Here is a 23,022-nt window from a genome sequence, read left to right on the forward strand (position 1 = left end):
TATATTATTTAAGTAACAATTCGATTCGGATTGGTTAATGGTTCAAATAGATAATGGTTCGGTTCGGTTAATGGTTCAAATAGATAATGGTTCGGTTCGGATTGGTTAATGGTTCGAATGGGTAATGGTTCGGTTTGGATCGATTAACGGTTCGAATTGATAACGGATCGGTTAATGGTTTGGTTCGAATTGGTTAACGGTTCGAGTCGAAATTTTTCTTAGGCCAATCCGCTAACCGAACCGCGAATACTGGATTGTAAATTTTTCTAACTATCACCGAACCATAAGATTTGAAAACCGAACCGAATCATACGGATCGGATTAGTTCAGACCGAATTGACGGATTATTTACTCGCCCCTAGCCAAAACAAACTAATTTATTATATATTTTTCTTGAACAATCAACAGATAGAAAATATACATATACTTCTTTATGAAGGATAAAGCGGACAATCTGGTAATAGATATATCAAATTATACATGATGTCCTGCACTCTTAAAAAATATATTCCAAATTAAAACTTTTGCACCATGCCAAAACAAACTAATTGAGAATGTAGATTTGCGTACAATTGTCTACAGAAAATATTATATAGGTGGTAAATATTACACCATCAACAATTGAAGAAGAACATATACATCATCATTTGCTGCTTATATTTTTCCCCAATAAAGTAAATACCATCAAAGTTTAAACTAATAATTACCCAATAAAAACTAAATTTCTCCAACGAAGACCAACCAATACAAAATTGAAGCAATGTTTATACAGTTGTGTACAATGGATCCCATGTTTCTTCTTAAAATCTGTCTTCTCTCCTACACTGCTATTATTACTTAATGAACAAACAAACAAACAATATAATTGATATGAGCTTTTATATTTATAATCTTTCACAGAAGAAATGGATACAGACAAAAAAATTAAATAAATAAATCTCTCTGCTCCCTGAACTGGCATCAATATAGGTGGTCGGTGAAAGGAGATAATAATCTGTAGAATTACCACGATTTTTTAGCTCCTTATTCACTGTTCTACCTGCACTTGATGGCCATTGGTGTCTTTCTGTGGGGTGCATGGACTCGATATCTCACTGGTAGACTTACCATCGTTTGGCTCGTCAATGTTAGAGTTTTTCCCCTGTTAACAAAAAAAAAAAAAAAAAAAAATTTACAAATTCAATGAAACAAATCAATAACACCAAAACAAATAAATACACATACCCCACACTGGGGCTTGAACATTTTAACAAAAGTATATTCTACTCTAGAGCAACCTCAGTAAAATCCCCGAACCAAAGGGAAAAAAATGTTATCCTTTTACATTACATGAGGGCTTCAACCATTACTTAACCATGTGATGATTAAAGGGTTGTTATTATCTTGGCTGCTGCTGTATTTTCGGGGGAAATTTCCGCCAATAGTTCATCGGAGAGTTAAGGTTGTAACTGGTATATATAAACAATTTCATTGCCTTCATGGTCACAGCAATATTTTAAGCATGACATCTTAGACAAATAATCATTAATCATTACCATGTGCACATATGAGTATTTTTTCCACAGTTACACAAATATTTGTTAAATACACTGACCTCTCCTGAGGTGTGCCCTAATTAATGAAACTTTTCAAAAATCTTGCAATGACCTCCCCTCTAACACATAGTGGCTGCCTGACATTAATTTCTTTGACTGTTTTTACTCTTGTACCCCTATTATTTTAACAATAAAATAGCAAAATATCCTATTATGTGAAATGACAACTTTGCCCACACTTACAAGAGGAACACCTGGGCTTTCTGTTCACACCCTACCCCAATGATGCCTTCTCTTCCTCTCTCTCTCCAACCACCATCGCCACCATTGCCACCATCTCTCTCCACCCGTCGTCGCCACCCTCTTTCGGTTCTCTCTTCTCACCACTCATCGTCGCTGCCACTGGCCAACCGTCATCATCTCTCTCAACTCTCTACTTTCTATCACTAAAAAGCATAAATGAAGGGAGCAATGCTAAGACCCATCCGGTAAGATTACTGTGTCGTGATTACCCATCTAAATCGGCCCCCATCTGAAGGTTGCCTTGTTGGGAATCGCCGGCAGGATTGGGCAGCCACTTGCACTGCTCATCAGCATCGTTTTGGTGTTCTGGAATAATTCCTAGAACAGGAAAGTCCATAGCATGTAAAGGCCATGACACCAAAACGATGCGGTAATGGATTCTTGTTAATACCATTAGCGGCTGTGAGAGAGGTCTAACAATTTCTATGAAAATGAAAATCCACGGGAGAGAGTCGGGGAAAGAGAGACTTCAATTTCGCTCTTGATTTTTGAAATTCGGAGAGTTCAACATTTTATTCATGATTTATCTAAAAATTCAGTAATTTTCCAATAGTAAATTTCTTTTGGACAATGTCTAGATGGGTTTTTTTCCCGCATTACAATTTGGGTTTTGTTTATCAATTTAATTTGTAAATTGGGGTTTATTTTTTATTTGATTTTGAAACTAGGTTCATCCAGCTATTGATTTCATTTTTTTTTTTGATAACTAAAAAATATATTAGAAAAACATTCAAAAGGAAAACGCGTCCCTAATACACAAAAACAAAAGAGCAAAAGCCAAACCTACGGACCAACATAATCCAATAGAACAAAAAAATCATCAATCGAGGAGCAATCGCTGCCTCTAACATAACAGAAAAGAGAGCACAGAATAAGAGACTTAAGGTTTGCAAAAGACGATTCCTTTCCTTCAAAATTTCTGTTATTTCTCTCTCTCCAAATACACCACCAAACACAGTGTGGGGCGACCTTCCAAAAATCAAGAGCATGACCAGTAACAGGGCATCTTCTCCAAGCGTTAATTAATTGGAAAGAGTGCTTAGGCATTACCCACTAAACGCCAAAAATACTGAATATGAGATTCCAACAATCAGATGCAACATAACAATGCATAAGAAGATGGTCCACGAACTCACCATCAGTTTTACAGAGACAACACCAGTTAACAATGGTATTATCTCTCTTACGCAGATTATCCAATGTTAGAATTTTTCCCCAGGCAGCAGTCCAAACAAAGAAGGCGACTCTAAGAGGAGCTTTAGAGCGCCAAATACACTTCCATGGGAAATTATGTCCAATAAAATTAGACAAACACAAGAACATGGATCGAACTTCGTATCTACCATGAAGAGAGGGGGTCCACAAAATGTCATCACAATCTCTGCCAACATCCTTCTGTCTATACAACAGGTCCAAAAAGACGCAAACTTCTGCTATCTCCCAATCCTGAAGAGAACGCCTAAAACGCACATCCCACGTAACTCCACTGTTATCAAGAAAATAACAGTCAATTACGTAAGCATGCTTATTCTCGGCAATGCAAAAGAGACGAGGAAAGGAAAGAGGCAACAACTGATCACCACACCATAAGTCTTCCCAAAATCTAACATTCATACCGTTATGAACCTTGAACCGAATATGGGTGGAAAACACATCACAACCTTTCCGAATGAACTTCCAAACGCCAACACCCCCAGTAATAGAAACAGGACGAGACGACCAACCTCCACTCTCCTCCCCAAAACGACACGAGATAACTCTTCTCCATTGTCGATGACACTCTTTACCGAACCTCCATAACCACTTCCCCAATAAGGCTCTATTAAAAGGGACCAACTTCCGAATACCTAAACCGCCAAACTTCAAAGGTTTGCAAACCTGCTCCCAACTAACAAGATGATATTTAAACTCCTCTCCTTTTCCACCCCAAAGAAAATCTCTTTGAATTTTTTCGATCTGTTCAGCAATAGAGCACGGGATTTGCAACAAGGATAAGAAATATGTGGGAAGGGACAAGGGGCTGCTCTTAATAAGAGTGACCTTCCCCCCTTTCGAAAGATACTGTTTTTTCCACCCCGCCAATCTTTTTTTATACCTGTTAATCACCGGATCCCAAGTCCCCACTCTCCTGGAGGAGATTACCAAAGGTAATCCCAAATAAAGGAGTGGAAAAGCACCCACTCCACACCCAAGAACAGCAGCTAAGAAGGAAATATCAGAGACATTCCCCACTGGGATAAGCACACTCTTTCCAACATTAATCTTAAGACCAGACACTGCTTGGAAGCATGTAAGAATGCACCTCAAATACCTGAGTTGGGAAACATCAGCATCACAAAAAACCAAGGTATCATCTGCAAACAACAAATGGGATATCTGAATCTGGTTAGCGACATCTCTGCCAACAGTGAACCCCCTTATGTAACCCAGATCCTCTGCCTTTTTCATTAATCTACTCAATCCCTCCATGATAATAAGGAATAGAAAAGACGACAAAGGATCTCATTGTCTCAAACCACGCGAACTCGGGAAAAAACCAGCTAGAGAGCCGTTCACAAGCACAAAGAACATAGCTGACGAGATGCAAGATTCAATCCATTTTATCCATCGATCCCCAAACCCCATTCTCCGAAGCAAGTAAAGAAGAAATTTCCAATTCACATGGTCATAAGCTTTCTTGATATCAAGTTTGCATAAGACAACAGGAACTTCACTCTTCAACCTGGAGTCGACACATTCTCCTGCGATAAGAACGAAATCTAAAATCTGTCTACCACCAACAAAAACATTTTGCGACTCTGAGATAATTCCATCCAAAACATTTCGCATTCTAAGAACAAGGTCCTTGGCAATAAGCTTATACATACATACATCCCACTAGACTGATTGGCCGGAAGTCCTTAATGTCAGAGGCGTTGCCCTTCTTAGGAATAAAAGCAATGAAAGATGCATTCAATGATTTCTCAAATGTACCAGGAGAATGAAATTCCTAAAAAGTGCCCATTACCTCATTACGCACCACCTCCCAGCTCTCCTTAAGAAACCGCATAGTAAATCCGTCTGGCCCTAGAGCTTTATCACCATTACAACTGGATAACGCCTTAAGAACTTCCTCTTCAGAGAACAGAACCTCAAGCATATCACTATCCAGCGTAGAAATAACATCGAAATGCAAACCGTCAAGTTTTGGTCTCCATTCCAAAGTCTCGATATAGAGCTGCTGATAAAAAAAACAATACCCCCACGCACCTCATCTTCTTTCCACAACTCTGAACCATTCACACGAATACGCCCAATGTTATTGTATCTTCTATGAGCGTTCGCAAGCCTGTGAAAGGATTTAGTATTGCAGTCACCTTCTTTAAGCCACAAAACCCGAGATTTCTGACGCCACGAAATCTCCTCCATAGTAGCAATCTCAGCAAAAGTCGCCTGATAAGACACTTTTCTAGAGCGTAGAGATTCTGTATCTTGCCCTATCTCATCTAGCTATTGATTTCATATCCAAACTAAGGTAAATCCTTGCTTTATATTTAGAACAAAGGGTTCTTGCTTGATATGAGTTCCTTGGCATGTTATATGAGTCTCTCTATAGGGGTATATATCTTAATTTCATCGTTCCTGATCAAAATGGGTTTATATGCATGGGTTGAACTGTTATGCATATAGGTCTATATGTAGGCAAAGGGGAAGGCCAAAAGGCACAAGGAGATCTGGGCACCGTCTCGGATCACATCCTTGAATAGCTAGAACTGTATAAGTGAAGCTTATCCCATATATAGGTCGACAACGAAGCTTATCCCCCATCGTCTCACTGGCCGACCTTGACCCCTGTTGTTTGTACAACCCTTGAATAGCTATAATTGTTTAAGTGACCTACGGGTAGTGGACCAGCGATACCAGGCCCCTACTTCCCAAGGAAGGACCCAATGTATACTCAGTGGGGGCAATTGCCCCCACGGAGTATGTTTAGCTTATTACTAAAGGGCCATATTACATGAAATTTTTATAAGAATTTTACATAACAAACATGTGCACATATAAGTATCTTTTAATAAATTTTATATGGGGTGCTCAAGAAGTGATAGCAATTAAAAAGTTGAGGAATTGTTGATTGATGAAACTTCGCTTTACAACCAAAATGATTACGACAATTTTCAATTTGCTATTAAATATGATTTTTTTTTTTAAAAAAATATGTTGCAGATACTGTAATTATCATTACCATGCAGGTTAACTTACATAATAACATGAACCTTATGGACAAAATCAAATTGTTTCAAGTTCCACAATCTCCATACCAATGCCCCAGGCTGACTAAAGCATTTATGTTACAATAGCACGATAGCCATTGGTATTTCACTCATTTAATTATTATTATTATTTTTTTTGGGGGGCGGGGGACACTATGTTTGTATTCCTATGCAGTTATTGGAAAAAACTTATCTTTAAACTCGTAGAACAAAATACTAAAGGTTCGGAGCGGGCTTAACAACTACGAAGATCTCCAACAGGAACCAAGTCCTTTAACATCCCAAGTGGCTACATTTGGCCTTTACTCTATTGTAACACCAAATCTGCTCCAATCAGTGTTATCAAAGGCCCAAGGCGCACTAAGGCGCCAGAGGTCCTTTGGGGCCTAGGCGCACACGTGAGTGAAGCAAGGCACACAATTGAGAAATTAAATTACTATTAAAACATATTGATATTCCGTATTAAAGGCGCATATGTTATCAAAGGCGCACCTGATCACACAACAGGTGCAAATGTTGCTCCTGAATAAGCCTGAAACCCAGGCGTGCCTTTAAAAACACTGGCTCCAATACCATAACTTCTGGTGACGAAAAGCTTGTTTCTGGCTTAGTGTAACAAGGGGGAGCTTGTCCCACATCGAATCCGGATGGAAAAATAAATGGGTATATATGGGTTGGGTGTTAGCCCCACCTAATAGCTTAAGTTGTTGGGTCGGATCGCGAAGCACTCACCCATTACAATTGGTATAAGAGTCAGACCCAATCCTTCATCCAGTGTCACGCCAAGTGCCCAGCCTAAAGGGCGTCCGGGTTTGCACCCTAGGTAGGCAGGGACAGGTGGCCCGAACTACAACGAGGGTGTTGCGAGTTCGGGTGGGGGAGAATGTAACAAGGAGGAGCTTGTCCTACATCGGATTTGGATGGAAAAATGAATGGGTATATATGGGTTGGGTGTTAACCCAACCTAATAGCTTAATCTTTGGGGTCAGATCACGAAGCACTCACCCATTACACTTAGTAAGATAGAATTTATTAAGAATCATTTATAAAGGTGCCCACAGCAGTTTTCTAGCAAAATGGGGACAAAGGAATGAGGAATAATAGTGGAATAAAAGTCAAACAGGCTTAATAAAATAGGGTATATTTAACAAAGGAATAATTTATAAAGGTACCCTGGAGTTTACTAGTGAAACAAGAATGAGTTTCACTCTTTATTTATTGTACATATTTTTTGGATGAACGGATTAGAGTATCGGACGCATCACAAACCCATGTGCATGACACTTCATGTTTAGCACGGGCATTTCATACAGTTTTAGGCATCCATGCAATGTTGATTTAACCAACTTCTCATAGGACAGACGACACCAATCCTCGTAAGAAAATAATGGGAATCTGTAGGGGTCACGGGGTGTGTGTCTTATTTATGCAACTAAAAAAGAAAATGTTAAGTCATTTATCAACATTTCAAGATAGTAACTATGTATCTAGTCAAGTGCACATCATGTATAGCTTCCAGATTTAGAAGGTACCTAAGTTATTATCACCCTTCAAGAAAATCCCCTTCCCCAAGTTTTTGTTGATCAGATCATACTATATAATTTAGTTAAAATATATTATCAGAGGAAAGTGAGATCCATATAAGAGGCTTCACATATTGTACCGACAGCCAGTCCAAGACAATATCATCATCAAGCACACCTTCATATATCATTCTTGTGCAAATACCAATCATTCTAAAATTTAAGTGGAAACTGATAAAAAGCAAACCTTGTTCCTGTCACGCCAACCAAGTCCAAAAGGTCTAGATAGCAAACTAATCTTTCTTGTGGGAAGGTCTTGTGTGAGCTCTTGATTGCTCTGTACTGGTGAAGAATCTTGCTGTACAGATCTACAAAACAAAGCATATTAATTGTGAGAGACCGACAACCAAAGAGACACAATAAGTATGCAGTATAGCTATTGCACCTGCACTTGATTCCTTTTACACAAATATGGCATTGTATATGGGCAACTGATGTTAGATTACAAATATATTAATTTTAACTCCCGCTGTATAAAAAACACAGCCAGTCCCAAGCCCGAATAAAGGAGGGTTGCGCCAGGTAGCTTGACAGTCAGTGTAAAACTTTGTCATGACCAATATGAACATGAAAGAGAGGAATGGAAACATGGGATTCATGTAGCCGTCCCCAAGTAACTGGGAAAAGGATTGGTTGTTCTCGTGTGTGTGTGTGTGTGTGGAGAGAGAGAGAGAGTGAGAAATGGAAAAAGTTATCAAGAAACTGCTGTGGTTTGATGCTTTTTAGCATCACCAACATTAGTGAATAGCACGGTCACAAGTCTAGTCAACAAGAATATAAAGAACAAGCACAAGTATTAAAACTGCAACAAATACTATATACCGCGGAGAAGGTTGCGCTTTATTTTGGCCTGACTGATACTGCAAGGTAGCCTCTAACATTGATTCTGCCATAACTACCCTCTTCTCCATTTCAGCAAGGGAAGCAGTGACCGCTTCATATTTTTCCTACATAGACATAGTTGGGGCAGAAGATAAAATCCCAAAAAATTATCAAGAACTAAATTTTCATAAATATATAGGAGGAAGAGGAGGAATTATGATGATGATTTCACTTATCCAGGTTTTCCAGGAGCTAAAGCATAAAGCCAGAATTGATTCCAAATTCAAACTCTCCCATGACTAACCTTTAAGGAATTAAATGTACTTATTTCCAACAGACTAAAAAAAAAAGAGATGGTAGATATCTTCCCACTCACTCTCTCTTCTCTTTCTTTTTCCTTTTTCCTTGTGCAGTGTGTGTGTGTGGGGAGTCTATCATTAAATACTTTGTCGAAAGTCAACACAAGATATGTCAGCAAACTTGAACCTCCAGACTTCTACATTAAGGTCACTAAGAAGCGACAAAATATCAGTTAGGCTACAAACCTATGCAGAACATCTTCCTGCCAAATTGAGCCCCAGAATTGGAAATGGGCTTCTATTTATACTTTCAGTGATTGTGAGGACGACCTGGATTAGAACTGAAAATTCCACACCAGATTCCAAGAGATTGAGTCTTAGTTATAATGACTAGGATAATTCTTTTATGCGGGGGGTGGGGTGAAGATTTCCAATTTTATGAGTAGTTGGAACTGCTTAAGAGGCCAAGCTCAATTCCCCCTTGGCAACGTACCATGATACTTCCATCTCCAATTCCTTTTCACCAGTGCTTGTGACTACTACTACTATTTAATCGAAGCGATCATACTCTGTGAATAAATGGATTTGTGATAATGCAGAGACATAAGATTGCATCTTGTGACTTCAAAACTGGGTAAATTGTCTTCAAACTGGAGAGATCTGATTGCTTCAATTCAAGATTCTCTTGTTCTCACATTTTAGAAAAGATCTCCAAGAGTCCAATTCAAAATATATGATTATGCTCGAGTTATTAAAAAAAAATTCTCTTGCAATTCATTTCTCTTAGATAGGATGAATTAAGTGCATAAGCGCCCAGACCTCCACTTGGAACGCATTTTTTGGCTGTGTTATAAATTTTCTAATTTACTTTTAGAAAGTGAAAACTTATATAAAATACAGTTGTAACCTTAACTATCAAGTGTTTGGTCAAACAATGGAATTATAATTTTGGTTCAGCTCCGATTTTGTGTACCATTCATGGTAATCAGACATTCAGACCTAAAGAAATAATTATTCCCCCATGCCCTCCTGTATTGAGGGGTGCATATCTTTGTAGTTTACTGACAGAGGGCTTTAAAGTTTGTCCAAATTTTTATTTATTAGTGTTCTTGTTATTGCATTCCTCAACTTTGCGATTCTCTTCACTCAAACATGAGATAGTTGCCCAATTTCTGGTTACCCAATTAATTAGGAAATAGTGGAAATCTGTGATATTGAAGAGGTGTCAAATAACCAAGAGATTCATGAAAATTCAAACTGTTTAAGGCTGCAACAGTTTGATCTCCAATTGTGGAAAGATGTGCAAGCACATAACCAAACCAGAAGTCTAAATACCTATAGAAGACGTTAAGCAAATTTTTAACAAAAATTACTTTAATTATTATATCTGGGCCCCTTTGTAAGTGCCTCACTAATTACAGCATATAAAAGCTCCAAAGAAATACTTGTGAAATAATGAAAGTATTGCTTAAAAGTAACCTCATGAGCTGAGAAATAAATCAAAGATGCCAGTGAACAGAATCAACAGATCTTGACCAAAGGAGGTCGCAGAACACAATTCAACATGATATGCAATCAAATTGACATTGTTTATATGAACAACACACAGACAAGCATGTAATGAAAGCCTTTTAGTAAAGGAGAACACTATGACTATAACGGGAAACATATAGCAGGAAAGCAACAGCAAATACATAATATAATAATCTTTACGAAATTCCTTTAGCTTCATCTTCCATATGATGCAATTCTTAGTATATAAATTAGAAAATTAATAGAAGTTCTACATTATCTTAAAGAAGTGTCCAAATAAATTTTTTTATTTATATACTGTCATGTTCCACGCCTTGCCGGTATCCTAGTTTTTTTGGATTTCTTACGCAAGCTTATCCTTGTTGTATCACGTCCTTCTCCTATATCTGTGTTTGTCTTACTTTGCAGCCGAAATAACTCAATTTTAGATCGTTAGAGAATACCTTCGCAGGAAGGCATGAAAGATATATTATAGAGAGAGAAAAAAAAAGGAATTATGTGACTGATTTAATGGTAATACTATCTCAGAATGTTGAGCAATCAAAACATGTTTGCAGGATCATCTTGGTCAAGAAAAGAATGCTGAGATGATGCTAATGGTAATAAAAGGGAATTCAAAGTAAACCAAGAGTAGATACCACAAGGGAATGTTATTTATGATGTTTGCCATGTACAAAGCAGAATAAAAGGCTTCCACGCATTTTTTAAAACCTAATGGTGGGAGAATATGTCAATCATATAATTCGAAGTCATACACAGAATTTGGCAAGCAAGGAAAAACATAACCATATCACAAACTCATCAATGAAAAACTTCAGCCATGTTTGGATCCATTTGAAGTGTTTTCATGTATAAAAGACCAACAGTTTATATTATTTTTATTTTTCCATAATCACTTTCACAATCAAAATCTAGTTTTGGTACCAAAGAAATGAATTTTACAGGGAGGTAAGTCGTTTTGGCTTGCTAAACAAAAAATTGTAGATTATAAGAAATATAATTATCTTATATATTGGTTATCCATATTCAGTTTTTTCAAACAAAAACTCAAATCTTTTTCCTTTGACGGAAAACAGATATTCTGTTTCCTTTATTCCTTTCTTGAAACATCACAACAATCCGAATGCTATTTTTGACTTAAAAAGAATGTCACCCTTTCATTTAAAGAAGAAAGGCTTTCTTAAGCATATCCGAGCACAGCCTTAAGTCATCCATGTGCAATAATGTTCTTTTGGACTATTTTATGGGTATTGAACTAATATAAGAACTTCGACCAAAGAAAGCAAATCAGTATAAAAAAATGGAAATTTAGAATATAAGATAAAACCTGAAGCACTTGAGCAGCATATCTCTGGGCTGCTGCATCTTGCTCAGCAAATCTGCGAGCATCTTCTGTTACCTTCTGTTCTTGCTCTACCCTCATCAGAACCTATAAATGTAAAGCTCTTATCGTGAAATATTTTTCAAGATAGGAGAGGAATATTAATCAACTTTTCAACTATATAATCATTGAAAATAAACAATAATGAAACCTTAAGCATGGCATTTTCTTGTTCTTGATTATCAGCAAGGGACTGCCGAAGTTCAGCAACCTCACGCTCCAATTGCTCAACCTGAAGATCATAAGCAAACGCTTTAAACAAGTAGAAGACCACCAAAAAGCTCGACCATGAAACAGTCATTTGGCTTAGGTGAGTCTTAATAGTAATAGCAAATCATTCCTAGCAGATCTGCTTGCACAAGATCAAGTATGGAAAGATGCAAGCATTGCAGAAGATTCTGTTTACCATCTTGTTTACAGAATTCAAAACAACAAATAAGAATTTGGAACCAAAGTATATAAGCTCTAGAAGCTATACAAAACACCATTAAAGGAACCCCAGAAAATGTCACTTGGGACAGCAGATTTTTAAAGATGCATTTGTAGCAGTCATTTTTTACACTATCTGTTACAGTAACAATCTGAACGTTAGTTAAATCTTTCATATATTAATATATATATGTTGATATATTGATATATTCCTCCTACCATTTTCATGGCTAAAGCATGGATCAACTGAAGACGATGAACTTTTCACAAAAAAAATTTGCAACAAATCTCTTTGATGTAAACTTTAAACAATAACATATTTCATGTTACTGCTTCACACAGTAGAAAATGGAGAGTAGAGTTACAATTCTCTTAAAACAGATTAGCACAGGCTTGTTACAATATGGCAAAGCTGACAGAACAGGCAGTAAAAGAATGCGAGATCTGTGCCTCTTAAATGAATATAAAAGGAATAAAAAAAATGTGAATATATATTAAAACACTAGAAAACAGGTCTACACGATGTGTACTTAAAGTAGCCATAATCTTAGCCTACTGCTTCACACGAGCCCACATGACAAGCGAGCACGCACTCACAATTGAATCCAGAACTCTAAAGCCACACTTGGACATGTTTACTTTGATATGGCAAATCACTAAATAGAAGGTGAAAAAGAGTAGCAAGAACAACAATCATGTCTCCGATCACAAAAAAGGAAAATAAAATAAAACAAAAATAAGGAGATGAGCCATGAACAATGGAACTTCTGATATATACCTTTGCACTCAATTGCCTCCTGTTATCCTGCTTGACCATCTCCATCAAAGCTGTTTCCAACTCCTCAGCTCTGGAAAAAGAACAGAGAAAAGGACCAAACACAGAACCTTAGTCCTGTAAAATAAAATATTAACAGTATTTACTTGTGGCATATGAAACAAAATAACTCCATAGAGCATATTAAGTTTATATTAATGCAAAACATTACGTGATTTGAAGGAATATATGTGTTTTCCAAAAAGGACTACCAAATAGTAAGATCAAAAACTGCCATTTAGCACAAGTTAAGAATTTTTTAGTTTACAGACCATACACTATTAATTATCTAGTTAACAGGCTTAATATCACAGTATATTTGCAGGTGTTTACATGTACCCCAAGCTCAACCCATATAAAGGTTTTGAAGAATTCGGTATTTCTCTTCCTTTCTGTTTCTTCTTCTTTCTTTTTTTTTTTGTTTTTTTTCTGAAGAACTCCAGTTTTGCAGAGATTATACATTTGTAGCAAATGATTTAGTGTGTCTGTTGGAATGGCTTGGTAACCTAGAACCTTAAGATCTTTCAGTATGTAATTTCAAATTTTTGTTACAAGCTACGGTTCTAAACCAGAAGGTTGTTTCTGAGCCTAGGGCTAGTAACACAAACAATGCCACATCACCCAGCCTCCCTGTAAGTTCTCTTAAATGAGTCCCTCATCTTAAATCCGGTCATAAAGATCAAAACAAATGATAAAATGGAACATTTCCACAGCCTATTATTCTCTCCAACTTTATGAGCTAGCAAGAAATGTCATTATAATGTGTTCTAAAGATCAAGCTCAAAAGGCCCACCAAGACCCAAGTTGTATCATATCTAGAATCGCAACTTTTTCAATAAAAACTACAAGCTCCGTACTTCGCTGTGATGACCAATCTTGAAAGGCCACAACCCACTGGTCTACTCCCCAAATCATCATAAAATTTATCGAACAAGGTAATGTTGCATATGGGAAAGCGTATCAAGAAACTGTAATCATTACTCTAGTCACTTTTCTTCAAGCCAGAAGGTGAAGTTACGATGTTACCTCTGTAAGAAATGTCTGAAATTTTTCTTAATGAAGTCTGTTTGCAGGTGAAATTTGGGACGCAAAACAGAGACAAAATACAGGATAAGTAACTCCTAGTGAGTGCTTGGTGGGAGGAGGGGAGAGAGAGAATAAGGTGAGGGAATGTTGCTGTTTTCCCTGAAGCAAATCTTCTCTACTCAACGAAGGCTTTTCCCAACTACTTGGGTCGGCTACATGAATCATATTTTGCCATTCTGCTTTATCTAAGGCCATATCCTCAGTCAAACCACATGTTATCCTATCTTTCATTAGTATCACCCCTCTGTTGACTTTTATAAATTGAAATTGTTCCCAAGCTGCTCCTACAGAAATCTTGAAAAAGATTAATGGAGGAAGGGAAAAAAAAAAATGGATCTTTAATATTGGGGAGTTTAAAACTGTAATAAATTCAACTGATAATGTTTATATCCTTGCATACCTCATTAGGAAGGTTCCAAGAACAATATTTTCTAGTTCTTCTCGCAAAAAGAAATTGTCATATTACATTACACACTGATAAATATATACATATCCATACACATATACATAAAAACTAATATCATAATACATTAAAAGGCCAAATAGAACTTTTTATTACTGGAGGACCAAGAAAATGCTTCAAGCTTGAATTGCTACTACATTTACCAGAATTTTGCTAAATGGAGAAGTATAAAAGACAATTCACAGGAACAATTTCATAAATTCAATCCTGGAGTGTTTAAAATTTGTTCTCCACCGCATTAGGTCCACAAGCATCAGAGAGAAAAAAATCTATTTGGCATATAGCACAAGTAATCAATAACAGGAAAACTAAAATCCATGTCTTAAAAAAATAATAAAGAAAAAAGCACTGTTGTGTAGTAGCAAACCATATTAAATGTATTAACCTGAGTACAGAAGATCGCTTTTCCTCCAGCAACTTGCACAATTCAACCTTCAGCCAGACCACCTGCACATAGTTAAATTTAATACATTATAACTAGAAAGGGAGAAAAAGGAACAGAAGATGAGTGGTTAAATTTACTATTTAATACATGTTGAAACCACTGAATTACCTCAGGTTATACCTACATTTTGACGGAAGTGGCTACAACATCCATTGGGGGAAAAAAAAAACCAACAAAGAAAAGATTTTTATGGAATGCAAGGTCAACCAAATTTTCTCATTTTCATCAATTTTCTGTTTCCCCCCACCATGATAGAGGAGCATTTCATCTTTAGCACAATAAATAATTATACTTTAAAAGCTTTGGAATCATGCTCAAAATGCCTGGTGTGATTTCAAAATATTTCGTGTGGTGCTTCATTATATACCAGCTTGAGGCAAGCAAAGCCCAATTAGGAAGATATTCCAGACTCTGTCGGTATTTGCATTCCACAATTATTATTTTCAGTCACCCCCCATGCAATTATAAGTTGTACTTTTCAAATAATAATTTTTATACAGTCCATCCAATATTGAGTTTTTTCAACCCGTGCCCTTCTATCATATTGACCCAAAAATCCTATCATTGTGACTCTTGGAAACTGACATTCCATATCCAGCCAGCAGTGGCACTTGTAGCCACATCAGTGAATAAATGTCAAACACAGACACCGTCTGAAACAGATTAAATTAGGAAAACTGAAATGGAAAACATCATAAATTAAATGTTTGTATATGTTTACGCCACAACAGCAACAAAGCATAACTGCAGTCATCTGAACAAGGGACTTAAAGAGTATTGCAAAATAAACATTTAACTTCATTATTTTCTAAGGAGAAGGACCAGAACACATAAATCTGACTAAAATAAGTAATTAAGCTACCTGTTCTTGAAGATCTGGAACAGAATTTATCTCCACATCCCCATTCAAGCTCACAAGGAATCCATCCACATTAGCAGACCCAGACTCCCTGTGAGGTATGTCTCCATTGGTTTGTGTATCAACCGATTGATCTGTTTTTTCTAATGTTAATGATCCAGGATCATGCTTGAAACCATAGAGCTTAGATGCCAGACCCTGGGAATCCCTCCAAACTCTAAATCCCTTTGATCTTTCCTCAACTGCAGCTCTTACAGCTGGTCGATGTTTATTTCTCAAATCTTGCAATCTAGCTTCATTCACATTTTGGTAACCCATGCAAGCTGTCAAGACAAGTTGACTGCTATCAAATGTTGAACCAGCCAGTGACTGCAGCAAAGTAACTGCATCACCAGCATCCTTGGTTGTAACCAATGCAGGTCCTGCATGACACTGAACAAAATTAAGTTTCATCCTATAAGATAGCCTACACAGTAATAAATTCAAATTAATGTCATTCTTTAAACACATCAAATTTATGAAACTAAAAGTTTTTACCCAGTACCATATAACTCCATTAAAGCAAGTGCTGTTCTAAATAGCATGACGCGATTTCCTTCAAAAAGAAGCACATCCCAGATTCTAAGAACTGAAGTCAAGAGGAAAAAAAATCAGATTACAGATAAACTTTTGAGTTATGAGTGAAGATTTTCCAATGCCAATCATGAGAATGAGCCTACAGACTACCCAGAAGGCCAATAATCAAAAGAAGATGCAGATAAGTTTTATTTGCAATGCCAACAGATAATCAGAATAAAAAATACATAATGAAACTTGAAATCATAGAACCTGACCACTTTCCCATGGAAGCATATTCATAAATATTGAAAGGAACCACGGTCCCGTAACCCATGCAACCTGCACTCCCAGGTAATCCAGATGATTAACTGCAAAACACGCACAAGTGCTGTAAGAAACCATGCAAACTGTTCCACAGAAACAAAACAGTGGGGAAGGTATTTGAAAGCGAAAAACAAACCCAATTTAGGAAATCTTTCGCGCACCAACTCCTCAAAAACAAGTTGGTCAACCTGACAATACAACAGAATAAATCTCAACTGTCTCACACCATCTTCTTTAGTTACTCATTTATTGTGGTGTACTAAGTACTAACTCCATTCATATCCAACGCAAGGAAATTTATAATTTCTAGAAAGAAAAAAAGTAGAAACAACATGGTAAAAAACTGACATAAAAAACCCAAGATACAACAAAAATTACCTGAGACTCTGTCATTTCCTCTGAATAATAGCCATCAAAATAGTCATCAATAATGCCCATTAAAGCCCTGAGAATGTTACCAAAACTTGAGCATCCATATAACTTAGAATGATGTAACAATGAAAGCTACAATGCTAAAGATGCTGAAAAATGGATAATGTCATCTGATGTATCCTAAGAAGTAAATAAAAAGAAAAAAGTAAGAAAGAAAGAAAGAAAGAGAAAAAATAACTCATGCTTATGATTAATAAAACACCATCAATTTATAAAGTATGCTCAGTTCAGTGGCTTTACACATATATTCTACTTCAAGTAGCTGAAGAGAATTGATTTTGAAATAATAAATATCAAATAAATTACTAAACCCACCAAAAGGCATTTTCCTCGGGCATCAAAAGCAGTAATAACCCCGCAAAGAAGTTCATAGCCTGCATGTACATTAGATCCAACAAAACAGAAAGAGTATAAGAACCGCAGGACAACTGTAAGAAAACAGTAATATTAACCATAGTTGCAAGTTCTAAAATAATGGACAACGAAAAACAACATTTCGTAGTAAAAACCATTTTTTTCCCGTGGTTGATACTTACATGTGGGAACGGGAGAAGTTAGGGTATCATGGAATGAAGTGCAAAATATGAAAAACAATATCACAGAGCATCTCCCATTCACCTTGAGTCAAATGTAGAGTATGAAATATATATGTGTGTGTGTGTGTGTGTGTATTATAAAAGTATGAAAATGAAAAAATATTATATTATCATTCAAAAATGACCAAATAGTATGCTTTTTGTACTGAAATACAGAACGGTCCCCTGATCTTTTCTATTGTTTTACTAGTTATCAATTAGTGATATAAGCTAGCACTTCCTTAACAAGCTAAAAAAATGCAAGTTCATGTATGCTGTTTCAAAAATTTTTACATAAAGATATCAAAATGCCTTGTTTAAAAAATAAATTTATTCAAAGAAAATATGGTGCACTAAGATGAAAGAGGAACTTTTAAAAAGTCCTAAAGCTTGAGTGAAAAGTAATGATAGCATAACCAAACTTAGATCCTTATCAGTACAGGAATTTAAGCAATAAGACATGATGTAAGGTACGATGAAGAACTTGAGATAGTAAATAATGACTGAAAATAATCCCTAAAGCTAGCAATCAGTTTATAGGGGCAGGTGGAACAACACAAATCCTACATTGTCCAATCTGATTCTGAGTTCAGCCTCTTTATCACCAGGTAGGCAACACAAACCTCATCCTAATTCTTTTATTATTGAGTGGACCCTTGGCATTAAACCAATGAAAAAACAATAAAAATGTTATTTTAAATAAATTCTAAAATCAATCAGGTCACATTTAGGAATCGCAGCAGGGTGGGCATGGGAATCTCCACCCCTCCCCCACCAAAGAGGACCCCATCCAGACCACACCCCAACCCCAGTAAGTGACTATCCCATCAATGAATCCGATTAGATCATCTGAACCCATCCCTGCCCGCCCCATCAAGCAAACAAGCCCATTTGAACAAAGAAAAGAAGCCTGTCAAGAAGACAAGTTCCATGCTCAAGTAAGTTCCAATCCTGACCCTTTTTTTTTTTAGCTTTTAGGTAAGTAAGCTGCTTGCTCTTTGCTCATGCGAGGTGGGAAAGCTACCCATGCTATACATATATATGTATGTACATGCATAAATCTGGGTCGGAGAAAGAGATGGGCCACTTAGGGAAAAAAGGAAAGAGATGGAGCAAAACACACACGAAAAAGCATTAATCAATTTTGCTAATTAAATCCCTCAAAAATGGATGGTTCTATATAGAGATTGAAAGATATAGATAGATATCGAGATAGACTGTCACTGGAAGTGACTGTATGCTGCAAGGATTGTTAACTTGAGGTGCGGCCATGCGAGAACAAAGAAGATTTCAACAAGAGTGGATAAATAATTGTGGAATGTAGCAACCCTACAAAAGGTTTGACATATTAAAGGGTTTCAAAAAGTAATACTAACTCTGTCCCAAAAAGAATGTCTCTTTTGGGGAACATTCTTTTTGGGACAGAGGAAGTAATATAATATAAAGGTGTTTTAGTAAATTAACTAAATACTGGGGTTTAGCTTTCTTCCACGTAATATTATAAAACAAACCAAGCCCCACTTAAATGTCCTAAATAAGACATTAAATAAAATGTCCTAAATAACACAATTATTAGCTATTAGCTTCCTTATTTTGAATAATATTATTGTTCTTAATCCACCCCTAATCAATCCAATATCAGATTGTATAACCTTGTAATTAGTAACTCATTCAACAGCTAAAGCAAACACATTAGCTTCCTTATTTTGAATAATATTAATGTTCTTTTTTTTTTTGATAAGTGAATAATATTATTGTTCTTAATCCAATCTTGAAGACCTCCCCTAATCAATCCAATGTCAGTTTGTATAACCTTGTAATTAGTAACTCATTCAACAGCTAAAGCACACATTAAACATCAACTACTGCAAAAACTAATCGCAAAAGTCTTTCAAATCCAAATACCTGACAGTACCCAACAGAGGGGTTATGTCGAGCATATGCTGTAAGTAAACGCCTCAAAGCATTTCTACCATCCTCATCCAGAGCAGGATGACCTGGGAAAGTTCTAGGCAGATCCTGCATATAAAATGTAATACAAATAAGTTCAGAAAATTGGATTTGAAATGCAAAAATAAAAAATAAAAAGAAAAAAATAGAAATCAACTTAGCACCTATAGGGTTGAACGTTTGGTAAGTAATTACCTTCTCAATCTGCCCTTTCCATTTCTCAGGTATGCACATGGAGTCTGTAGTTGATTCCTTACTGTTCTCCAATTGCAGGCTTTTGTGTTCCACATTATCACCAGATTTAGTTTCAAGAGCTAGCAAATCTTCATAATATTTTTCCACCCGTCGTGCCCTCACCCCCACAAAGGCTTGCCAAAGCTGTAATTGTGGAATTGAAATATGATGCTTATTCTACAAAGAAAAGAATGTGATGAAAATTATCAAACTCAAGACCCAAAAGTATGTACTATACCTCTCCCCTGAGAGCCATGGGCACTCCCCCACGAACAAGACACTCTAACTCTTCTTTCCAAGGAAATAAAGATTCAGGAGGTACTGTATCATCAGCAGCATCTGTCACAGGGGCACTCACACTGTCACTCGAAGGGGCATCTTGATCTGATCTCTCGACATCGTAAAACTCCTCTTCAGAATCCTCTTCAGAAGTTACTTTCGGGGATCTAATATCTTCAATAGGAGGAAGACGCTTTCCCGTTCCAGTGTCTTGCTCAGTTTTTGCTAAATTGCTCCTCTTCTTTACACGAATACTCATCATATCCTCGACAGCTTTGAGGGACGGTCTAATCTCAGTCCATATCCGGATTTTGTGAGTTTTTGTCGCCATTGTTGCTGGTTCCTCGTCATTTTCTGTAACATTTTCCGTCAAACAATCAGAACCAGGCTTCTTGTCACTCATATCGTCTCCATTAATACCACTATCCAAATCATCATCTACTTCTTGTTCAGTAGCTTCAACATGCAATGATTGGTTATCTTCCTCAATAGACAACCCATTTACTGGCAATTGAGCAGAGTCTGCTTGCTGTTGCAGGAAGTTATTCCACCTATCCGATCTTTCTTCCTCTTCTTCCTAAGAGTACGAGTGTATATCACAAAACAAGGCATAATTTATTATTTTTGGAGTTTTTCTTTTATTCAAACGAATCAAACTCCAGTTGATCGCAGAAGAATTGACAGTTAAAAAGCAAATCAGTGTCCGCAACTCTACTTTTTTTTTTCTCTAGTTGTACTCACACACACCCTCCAAGGAATTGTTTGCACCTAGCAGAAATCGCACAAAAGTCCCACTCACCTCTGTCTAATACAACTATTTTGGCTTGCTTGAGTCAGTTTTTCAGATTCAATAAACAAAGCAAAAGCATATAGAAAGACAAAATTGTTTTCTGTTCTCAATTTTTCAGCAACCAAACAGATGGTTTGCATTATAAAGAAGAAAATATAAGGGGGAAAAAGAAACCTTGTATATATTAGCATATTCGCGGTATCTTTGCAAGTGTTGAGGTCTCACAGTAAACCCATATGCATCCCTGTCAACGCCAACGTCAATTAGTTTAGAATTTGTATAAATCATTTCACTTCAAAAGTTTTTACCACATCACAAAACTAGTCAGGTTAAACATTGAACTGAACAGCAAATCATTATGTAATACCTATATTCGGCATCCGAGGATGGCCGATTCAGATTGGATAGCAACATATTCCGTAAACACTCTCAATGCCACTGTCCATAGTGCTCAGCATTGCCTCAGCACACATTCAATATACTAAACCTCATACAGTCAACTACATTTCACACTCGACACCCAAATTTATCCCCAGTGACTCAACTCCTAAACTTAATCAAACAGATCGAATACAATTGAAACTTGAAAGTAACATAATCACAAACGGACTCGAATTGGATCCACCAAATTTTCATCAAAAAATATACATATATCTAAACTGCAACCTCTTCATTGAAATCAATGATTCAAGATTATCAAGAAAAACAAGCAGATCAAAGCACACAAATACAACTTTCGATCATCGATCCAAAATTAATAATTGCCGATTGCGGAGTACCGATCGATGTGATCAAAGCACATCAAAGTGTTCATGTGCAAGTATAGCAATTGAATTGATTCAAGATTGGTAGATCAAGGCGAGAGAAAAAGAAGGAAAAAAAAAACCTACGAAAATAAATTAATTAATTAACGCAATTGTTGTGTGAAAATGAGATTTGTGAGGGACGCGTGGAGGCATTGGAGTTGAGATTGGTGGTCGCAGTAGAGTAGTACCTCTTGTGTTCGAAACCGATGAGAGGATGGTTCAACGTTGCGGCTTTGGCCTTCATTTCCGGAGTGGATTGGGATTGAGATCGTCGAGTCGATGGATTTGAAAATTTTGAAGATCTTTGAAATTCCCTTGATTTACTGCAACAGAATTGAATTGGGGTGTACCAGCGAGTGAGCTCTGGCTTCTCGTCAGACTGAGTCACTCTTCTTGCTACTACTACTCTAGTACTACTTGCTAGAGAGAGAGAGTGGGGCACATCTCAAGCAAAAGGCGATTTTATCGTCGCTACATGTGCTGATTTCTTAACACGGAATTCGAGTGGAGAGAGAAAGAGGAGAGAGAGCGAAAGAGGTGGGAGGATGGCGTTATTTACTGGGGAGGATTTTAAGTACACTACATGCGCTCGAATTCAGGTGTCGGTGACACCACAGTGTATGGGTTTGAAATTTGGATCTTATCCGGTCCAAACTCATGTTAAGGACGGCCTCTCTCCATCAAGTATGTTCCTTTTCTGGACTTAACATTTTAAGACGTGATTTTTTAACAATTTTTTTTATAATTTTGGAAATAAATAAATTACCAATGATCATATTTTAATTTAATTATTTTTATAAGTTTAATGTAAAAAGGTAAAATTAGAAATCTTGTAAAATATAGGACATTACTATACTTGTTGTTTGATCAAATTAAATGTTGAATATTTTAAGAATGAAATTTTAAGAACTGAAGTTTTTAAGTGATAATTAAAAAGTAAATATTTTTTATTTTTTTTTTAAATTTAATGTGATAAGTGATGTCTCTCACTTAAAATTTTATTTCATTTTAAATGGTGTTTAACGTTTTTAATTATATTTAAATTGCGTTATCAAATAGTATGGGTGACAAACGAACTGGTTGAGTCAGGTTTGAGTAGGGTCAAATATAGGCGGGTCGAATATAGATTGTAACCCATGTTCAACCTGCTTGTAACGGATTAAATATATATTGGGTTAAAATGAACCAGGTCAACCCGTCATGACCCACAACTCGTTTTAAAGAATAAATTTTTTTAAATTTATTTTGGATAATCTCGTTAATATAGTT

General features: G+C 36.6%; 1 protein-coding gene across 1 annotated transcript; it reads right to left on the reverse strand.

The window, feature by feature from the left end:
* Positions 1-679: 679 nt before the first annotated feature.
* On the reverse strand, positions 680-22,359 carry LOC132311976 (uncharacterized). The gene is made up of 18 exons (XM_059810169.1): positions 21,942-22,359; positions 21,122-21,191; positions 20,117-20,734; positions 19,840-20,022; positions 19,600-19,713; positions 17,435-17,493; positions 17,066-17,132; positions 16,824-16,875; positions 16,639-16,731; positions 16,350-16,433; positions 15,809-16,227; positions 14,887-14,948; positions 12,917-12,986; positions 11,861-11,941; positions 11,656-11,757; positions 8,497-8,621; positions 7,862-7,982; positions 680-1,141 (listed from the first exon to the last, which is right to left on the reverse strand). The coding sequence occupies exons 1-18, from the start codon at positions 21,995-21,997 to the stop codon at positions 1,028-1,030; spliced, it is 2,490 nt and encodes an 829-aa protein (XP_059666152.1). The 5' UTR covers positions 21,998-22,359; the 3' UTR covers positions 680-1,027.
* Between the last annotated feature and the right edge of the window lie 663 nt (positions 22,360-23,022).

This window comes from Cornus florida, unplaced genomic scaffold, assembly GCF_030987335.1.
Source record: "Cornus florida cultivar Cherokee Brave unplaced genomic scaffold, ASM3098733v1 CherokeeBrave_3.0.0_Hap2_Chr06, whole genome shotgun sequence".
Classification (NCBI taxonomy): Eukaryota; Viridiplantae; Streptophyta; class Magnoliopsida; order Cornales; family Cornaceae; genus Cornus; species Cornus florida.

Coding starts and splice junctions, on each gene's coding strand:
- LOC132311976 (XM_059810169.1), bottom strand. CDS start 21,997: ATGAAGGCCAAAGCCGCAACGTTGAACCATCCTCTCATCGGTTTCGAA. Junction 7,983..8,496: donor AAAGCGCAACCTTCTCCGCG/GTATATAGTATT, acceptor TTTGTTTTGTAG/ATCTGTACAGCAAGATTCTT. Junction 1,142..7,861: donor GTTGGCGTGACAGGAACAAG/GTTTGCTTTTTA, acceptor TTTTGTTAACAG/GGGAAAAACTCTAACATTGA.